Source organism: Bison bison, unplaced genomic scaffold, assembly GCF_000754665.1.
Source record: "Bison bison bison isolate TAMUID 2011002044 unplaced genomic scaffold, Bison_UMD1.0 scf7180017864482, whole genome shotgun sequence".
Taxonomy (NCBI): domain Eukaryota; kingdom Metazoa; phylum Chordata; class Mammalia; order Artiodactyla; family Bovidae; genus Bison; species Bison bison.
In genome coordinates this window covers 4,703,453-4,711,222 of record NW_011495042.1, presented here as the reverse complement: position 1 = coordinate 4,711,222, position 7,770 = coordinate 4,703,453, and the positions used below count along the sequence as shown (strand labels likewise).

The window sequence follows — 7,770 nt, the reverse complement described above, 5'->3', positions numbered from 1 at the left end:
ATGCCGTGGTCGAGAGCAGGTTTAGTGACGCCGCCTATTATTACTGGATGCTGTCCATGCAGTGCCTCGATATAGCTCAAGGTAAGCAGGCATCAGCCTGGCCCCTTGTTTTCCCCAGCCCCGCTCTGGCACCAAGATAAACATCGGAAGAGCTGGGAGGCTTTAATTAAAGCCCTGGGCTTGTTTATTGGGTGTATTGTCCATAGCCCTGTCTTGCAGCAGCGTAATCTCGCGTGGCATCTCTTCCCAGTTTGCCCCTCAGTTTCAGGATGGTATGAGGGCCATGCCGGGGTTACAGTTGGGAGGTCTGGGCCTGCGTTGCTAGTTCAGAAGATGTCTCTCCCCGACTACCTGAGAGCCCATAACTGGAGCCAGCTGAGCACTGGCTTAAAAAAAATTGAATTAAATGAAAAGGTGAAGAGATCACGTTTTAGGTGCACACTCCGGATTCTCACTCGTCCCAGGCGGGATAGCGGATAGTTTTGGTGTTGATTTCCTTCACGAGACTTCCCGTGATGCGCCGTGGGCCTTCTGGAAGCGGACAGGGCAGGGAGATGCTGTCCCCCTGGCCAAGGCCCGCCTGCGGGCGATGAGGGACACTGGCATGGGAGCCGCCAGGGGACTCGTGGCGAGGCACAGTCCCTCCCCAGTGCTGCCCACCGTCTGTGGAGCAGGGGCGACCCGCTGTGCTTCCCACATGACTGCCCAGAGCCACGGGTAGAGTTAGAAAACTGTCAAGCCCTGGTGTGAGGGGGCAGTTTCTGTTCTGGCCAGGGGTGTGGGCTTCGAGGAGGAAGGACGGGGAGGGAAAAGGTGTGAGGTGAGTGTGAACACTCCTGATGTGCGCCCACCCTCCCTGCCAGGGGCCCCTGGCCCATCTGGGTGCTGGTGATCAGCCTCTCCCCACGCCAGCCCTGCCCCAGGGACTCTGCTGCCTCGGGACAGCAGAGCGCCTTCCCCATTGTCCTGGCTTGGGGTGGGGGGCCCGGTGTCAGGGGAACTGGCCCAGGCTGACAGGCCCTCTCCCCATTCCCCACAGATCCTGCCCAGAAGGAAGTGATGCTCAGCAAGTTCCACCACTTCCAGCACCTGGCCGAGCTGTACCACGGCTACCACGTCATCCACCGATACGTGGTAAGGTGGGCCGGGGCACTGCCTGCCAGGCGGGGGGGCCTGGGCACGTCTCACAGAGCAGCAGACCTCTGGGTGGAGCAGAAACCCACCCACAGGGCGTGTCGGCCCGCGGAGAAGTCTGGTCTCCCTGGGAGACAGGTTGGAACTTTGATTTTCCTTGATTGTTGGCTTGTTTGACGTGCAGCGTGTGGGCTTCAGAATCAGCCAGCCGGAGCTGGAGGGGCCTTCTGGTCACTTGCTTCAGGTTCGGATGACTCAGGCGGACTCTGGCTTCGCCACTCAGAGGGCTGTCTCTCTAAATGACCGGTGGGGGATGTTCCAGGGGCCCCTGTCTTCTAGTCAGTTGAAGGTCCAGCGCTAACCAAAGGCCCAAGGCCTCTCCCTGGCCCTGCCACTGACCATCTGTGTGACCTTGAGCAATTCACTTCCCCTTTCTGACCCTCAGTTTCCTTCTTTATAAAGGAGAGTGTTGGCTTGATCTCCAGAGACCCAAATAGCTCTTAATAGTTACTCCCAAATCCTTTGTTTAAGCTGTTTTAAATCTGCCTCCTGATGGTGGGGTACAGGTGACAGATTGTCCTCAGCTTCCTTGCTTGCTTATCCTCAGTTACTCAGCAGTGTGAGGGTACCCCGTGCTGATAAGTCAGAGGGCAGTAACACTAGACGACCCTTACTGAGTGCTTACTGCATACCAGGCAGTGTGCTGAGGGCTTCGTTGTATCAGCCTTTCAACTATGCTGTGAGGTACATACTGCCATCCCATTTTACAGATGAGAAAACTGAGGTGCTGGACAGAGAGATCACACAGCTAGTAAGTAGGAGAGCCAGGACTTGAACCCAGACAGCAGCCTGACTTGGAGCCTGTGTACTTAGCAGCCCCCGCCCCCACCCCCATCCGCGGAGTTAAAGAGGACGGGCCGCTAGCCTCAGGCACCAGCTCCGCGTGTGACCTTGGGCAGGTCGTTTACTCCCCTCTGTGCTTCAGCTCCCACCTCTGAAAGCCGAGGGTCATAACAGTGCCTACCTGATGGTGAGGATCCAGTGAGTTGACACTTGGGGGCACTTGAAAGGGGGACCCTGGGTGAGCGTCGGCTCTTGCCGCTGCCCCGTGCGGAGGCCTTACGCCAGCCTTCCATCAGCCTAGAAACAAGCAGTTGCATTTTAGTTCCTTCACAGGACGTGCTTAGAGGACTAAAAAGACTTCCTGGAGGAGGTGGCCCCCAAGCCAGGAGGTGGGAGATGAGTAGGACAGGGGCAGGTGACGAGGGGGCGGAGGACGGCCGCTCCTGGCAGAGGCCCCAGCGTGAGTGCAGGCCCAGAGCGGCTGGTGTCTCGGGGTTTGGTGTCCGGCCGGGCAAAGCAGCTCTGGTGTGGAGGTGGTGGTGCCTTTCCCAGGGGAGCCCCCTCTCTCCTCTCCCTGGGACACTTCTGAGCTCCCACACCTCGTGTGGTAAAACCAGAGGCAGGCCTCTCCCTGGCTCTCACCCAGGAGAGGATGCAGGCTCAAGTTTTCTTGGAGCTGACAGGCTGTAGAAATTTAAGTGAGAACTAAGGAGCGAAGGCTGGGCTCTGGACCAGAGAAGTGGCGTAAAGCGAGTCCTCGTGGATCGAGACCAATTAGGGCCCGAGTCCTGGTGGCTCAGCGCTGAGTATGGCCCAGCAGGGCCCTTGAGGAAATGTCAGTTTATTACCACTGAGTGCTCGCTGCCAGGGGAAGCTGGCCTGCTTTCATCTTGTCATCTGGAGCAGCGTGCCAGCGTCCTTCAAAACAGGGATCTCTTAACCTCTTATAGACCCCTCCCGGTGGAGCATCCCCTGTAGGCTGTGTGTGGAGCTTCTGGCGGCCTCTCGGTGCAGAAGACCTGTGCATTCAACTCATGGGTGTTGAGCGCCTGTCTGATGGAAGGGTCTGTGCCGGGCACGGGGGCAGAGGCATGCAGCAGGGACCCCAGTGCCTGGCACGTATGTGGGCATTACCATCAGACTGCTGCTGGACGTCAGAGAGGAGGCCTGCGCTCTCAGGCTACAAAGGGTTAAGTGCCTCCGTTTAAGGAGATGCTTGTATGGAGGTCACGTCTCAAATTGCCTAAAGGTCTCCCCTTTTAGAGCTAATTGACAACAACTTGAGCTCAGGGAGAAGGAATCATTAGCCACCCCAGAGGCAATGAGCTTCAGAGAAACACTTTCAGTGAGTTTGAACCCCTGCCCCATGCAGGTGTCGTGGGCAGACGGTGTCTGGGGCGTCGGTTTTGCCCTTACTACCATGAGGGTGAAGGTGCTTCCCTCGCCGGGCTGGGCTGGGGACCACACAAGTGTGGCCGCAGGCACCCGGCACACGCACGGCAGGTGCTCCCTGGGCAATCGCTCTTCTGTTGAAGTCACTCCGAGTGCCCGGCGTCTGCCTCTCACCCGGCCCAGCAGCGGCTCGGCTGAGAGATTCAGTTCTGTGTGCTTTCCTCACGGCAGGAGGAGCCATTCAGCTTCCACCTTCCCGAGACGCTCTTCAACATCTCCAGGTTCCTGCTGCACAGCCTGACCAAGGACACCCCCCTGGGCATCTCCAAAGTGTATCCTTCGCTCACAGCCCTCTGTCCCGCCCCTCCTGTCTGATGGCCCCAGGAGTTCTTCCAGAGCACTCTGCTGGCAGAGGCTGCCCTCTCTATCCAGCAGCCCTTGGGGACGGACGGAGGGAGAGAGCTCGCCGTGCTGCTGCTAAAGGCGAGGCTCAGCCAGGGAGGCTCAGGCCAACGCCAGGGGAGGGGTAGTTTTCAGGGCTCTTTGGGCCTGGCAGAGGGTCTCTGGCCAACACACTGTGCGGGCCTTCCATAACCCCCAGAGGAGCGTGCGACTGGAACGTAGGAAGCGCCGGGCCTCTGAGCTGGGGGCCTGGGGGCGGGCAGAGCTTTGTTCAGCCCAGGTGGATGAGCACCTGCTGCGTCCCCAGCGCACAGCCGGTAGCAGGTGACAAGCTACCGTCAGTCAGGGGAGACGACGAGTGTCAGGGCCTTGTTCATTGGGACGGCTGCAGTGTGCAAGGGTGAAGGCTGGGGTCAAAGTCAGGGAAGGCTGCCTGGAGGAGGCGACATCTGTCCTGTAGGCCGAGGTAACCAGGGGAGGCCTGAGTAGATGTTCCAGGGGAACACCCAGTGCACAGAAGGGGCTGGAGGGAATTGAGGTGAGGGAAGGGAGGAGCTGAAGCCCCCTGCCTGGGAGCCGGGCTCAGGGGGCAGCAGCCTCACGGCCTGCCCAGGAGCCGGCCTGTCCTCCTCTGGCTGCTGGTGAGGGCCACGGAGGAGCCTGAGGGCGTGTGGTGCCAGAGACTACGAGGAAATAATCCCCAATCCTGAAGGTCCTGAACGGGACAGAAGTCACAAGAAGCCCCTGTCCCCTTCTGAAGGAGGGGACGTCACTATCTCTCAGCCTCTGCTAAGCCTCTGCCCTGCCTTCCCGTGAATCACAGACCCTCCAAGGGAAGGGCTCAGAGCTGCCAGTTGGTGAGAACCAGCCTCTCTGAAGGGGTCAGGCCCATCCTTTACATTTTGGGGGAAGCTGCCCCCATCATGGGGCCTCGGACCCTGCACACAGCCCCTGCAGCAAGTTCTGTCCAGGTCGGCAGAGTCTGACTGAACCCTGCCCTGAGCTTCACCCTCACGTCCACTGGGGACGTGGAAACAGCTCTTGACATGGCCCCTGACTCCGGGGAGGACAGGGGAGACGCAGGCAAGGAAACTCGTCTCCATATGATGACTGTGGAAGGGGCCGCGGGGTTGGGGTGGGCAGTAGGCAGCAGGAACGTCGGGGAAGGATGGCTTGGAGGAGGGACATGGGCCTCGCTTAGCTGAGGCTTGGCAGGGGGCAGTGGGGAAGGGCATTCAGGGTCAGGGTGAGGGGAGGAAGGGCAGACCGGGCCTGGGCACAGCCAGCATTTGAGGTGACCTGAGGTGGAGCACGAAAGCCCATCAGCCCCAGACTAGGAGCTCAGAGAAGGGCCCCAGAGCCGGGGAGGTGAGCCTGGAGCTTGCCGTGGCCTCGGTGAAGCACAGGCAGAAGAGTTCTGCACTGGGGATCAGGCTCCTCCTGGTGGGGCTGGAGCGGGTGGCACTAGGTGCCAGGCAATCTAGGGGCTAGCTGGCAGGCTGGCTGAGGCAGGGAGAACCGTTTTGGCCCAGCCAGGGTCCAAGATGAGCCATCAGCAGGCCCAGAAAACCTAAGCAAGGTTAAAATATTAATGCAGACGACGCTGTCTGTATCTCTGGAAAAATCTCTGGGTCTTGATATCCGAGAAATTCACTTACCTCCCACAGATGAGCAAAGCAGTCCTCAGGCTCCTTCCCATGCCCTCCTGGCACGCGCACAAGCTGCATTCCAGCTCGGGGCTCGCTCCAGAGGTGGGCAGTGCTAGCACTCGGGCCTGCTGTGGCCTCTGTCGTCCTTAACCTCGTCATCGGCAGGAACACACTCTTCACCCTGGCCAAACAGAGCAAGGCCCTGGGCGCCTACAAGCTGGCCCGGCACGCCTACGACAAGCTGCAGGGCCTGCAGATCCCCGCCCGTTTCCAGAAGTCCATCGAACTGGGCAGCCTGACTATCCGCTCCAAGCCCTTCCATGACAGTGAGGTGAGGGCCCTGGCCCCTCGGGCAGGAGGCCTGTCCTGACACCTCTGTGCCCGGCCTGCGTTCAACTGAAAGATGGCTGCTATGCTCCTGGGGCTCAGCACCCCCTCCCCTGTCTGAGCCCTGTTGTGCCAGCTCTTTCTGCCCTTCCCTGTCTGCCTCCTCTGTTTATCACAGCCCCCGGACCCCCACAGCCCTGCCCACTTGCTTCCCAGCCGTCCTGGGGCTCCAGGTCTGCTCTGCCCAGGCCCAGGGCCCAGTGTCTCTGCCTGGGCCTCATCCTAGGAGCCCCTGGTCTAGTCCCCGCTTCTGGAGGCAGGTTATCACTCACCTTCAGATCCACGCCGAGTGTCTGCAGCTCCGTCTGTGCCCCAGCCTGTCTTCCCCCAGCCCAACCAGCCACCGTCTCCTCCACAGTCGCCTCCTTCAAGCTCAGAGCAGAGACTTGGCATCGGACAGATCTAAGTTCAGATCCCAGCTGCCCCATTTCCCAGTTGTGTCTCAGTCTTCCTGAGCCTCAGTCTCCACGTCTGTCACACGGGGATGTGTGCAACAGCGTTCCTGCAGGAGGCTGTGAGGAGGAATGAGGCTGAAGTGGGTCACGTGCTTGGCACAACCCGTGGAGCACAGTGGCTGGCTGGGCAGTGGTGGCTGTGGCCAGTGTCATCCCTGCCGGAAGAGCCGCAACTGCTGAGCCCCGCCTGGGAAGGGGGTGTCCCGGGCAGCAGGCCCCAGGAGCCGGGCCTCTGCAGTCTCTGTGGGCCCTTACTTACCCTGCTTCATCCCTGTGCAGAGCCCCTGCCCCACCCACCCAGGTGGCCTCTCCTCTCGGCCACCAGGCCCCAGGAGGCTGGAGCCAGAGCCCAGGCAAGGAGCCGGGGCTGCGCCTGCACCCCCGCAGGGCCCTCAGCGGCCGCGCTCTGTTCTGCAGGAGCTGGTGCCCTTGTGCTACCGCTGCTCCACCAACAACCCGCTGCTCAACACCCTGGGCAACGTCTGCATCAACTGCCGCCAGCCCTTCGTCTTCTCCGCCTCTTCCTACGGTGAGCGCGGCGGGCAGGCGGGGCGGCTGGCCTGCGGACGGCGCGGCCTGTGTCCTCATTTGGACAAAGTGGGGACAGTGAGACCCCCACCCCTACCCCCCTGACACATAGGGTCACTCAGGGTTCCCAGAGGCAGGGCCAGTGCTGCCCAGACCCCTCAGAGCCCAGAGTGCTGCTCTGTCTGACGAAATTCCCTGGGCAGAGGGGCCCTTGATCCGGGCTGCTGACGTGGCTCTCAAGGCCCAGCTCCTTCCACATGGATGGGGATTAGAGGCCCCTTTCCAGGAGCCAGGAAGAGGCCTCTCTTCCCCTGCAGAGGAGCCCCTTGCCCACATACGCCTGCTTCCCCATGCCACCCTGCCAGCTTTCAGCGAGACCTGTACTGGGCGGGAAGGAGCTCTGGGACCCCCCTCCTTGCCCCCCAGCGCTGCCTCTGACAGCCTCCCAGCCCCTCCCTTGCCTGTGTCTGCAGAGGTGCTGCACCTGGTTGAATTCTACCTGGAGGAGGGGATCACAGACGAAGAAGCCGTCTCCCTCATTGACCTGGAGGCGCCAAGACTCAAGCGGGAGAACAAGTGGCAAGAGATCACGAGCAACAGTATCCTGGGTGCTGGCCGGACCCGTGTGTGTGTCCACTGGGCACCGGCCTGGAGGCAGGGGGGCCTTGGGGGCCCGCTGGGCCAGGCGAGGTGAGGGCGGGCCACTCTGCGCACTGGAGAGGCTCCCACGGCAGCAGGCTTGGGGCCAGAGCCAGGCGGGGCGCCGGCCCAGGGTGCAGAGCTGCCACAGGGGCAGGGAGGACAGGAGGTAGGAACTGCGTCCATGCGCCCGCGCCCGCCCATGAGGCTGGGGTGTGGCTGCTGTGGGGCACGGCCCACGCTGACTTGGCACCTGCAGCCTCCCTTCCCCAGGGGACGGGGGTCTGGCTGAGGGGGCGGCTCCCTGGGCACCTCCAGTCCCGACTGGCTGGGCCCGGGGT

At 61.4% G+C, this 7,770-nt stretch overlaps 1 protein-coding gene across 1 annotated transcript in view; it reads left to right on the top strand.

The window, feature by feature from the left end:
• IFT122 (intraflagellar transport 122) overlaps window positions 1-7,770 on the top strand; it is a 68,520-nt gene that overhangs the window by 58,745 nt on the left and 2,005 nt on the right. Inside the window, exons 23-28 of the mRNA XM_010862450.1 lie at window positions 1-81; window positions 1,040-1,134; window positions 3,601-3,701; window positions 5,586-5,751; window positions 6,680-6,791; window positions 7,264-7,389. Coding sequence (XP_010860752.1) covers window positions 1-81; window positions 1,040-1,134; window positions 3,601-3,701; window positions 5,586-5,751; window positions 6,680-6,791; window positions 7,264-7,389 — 681 coding nt within the window. The remainder of the gene's footprint in view (window positions 82-1,039; window positions 1,135-3,600; window positions 3,702-5,585; window positions 5,752-6,679; window positions 6,792-7,263; window positions 7,390-7,770) is intronic.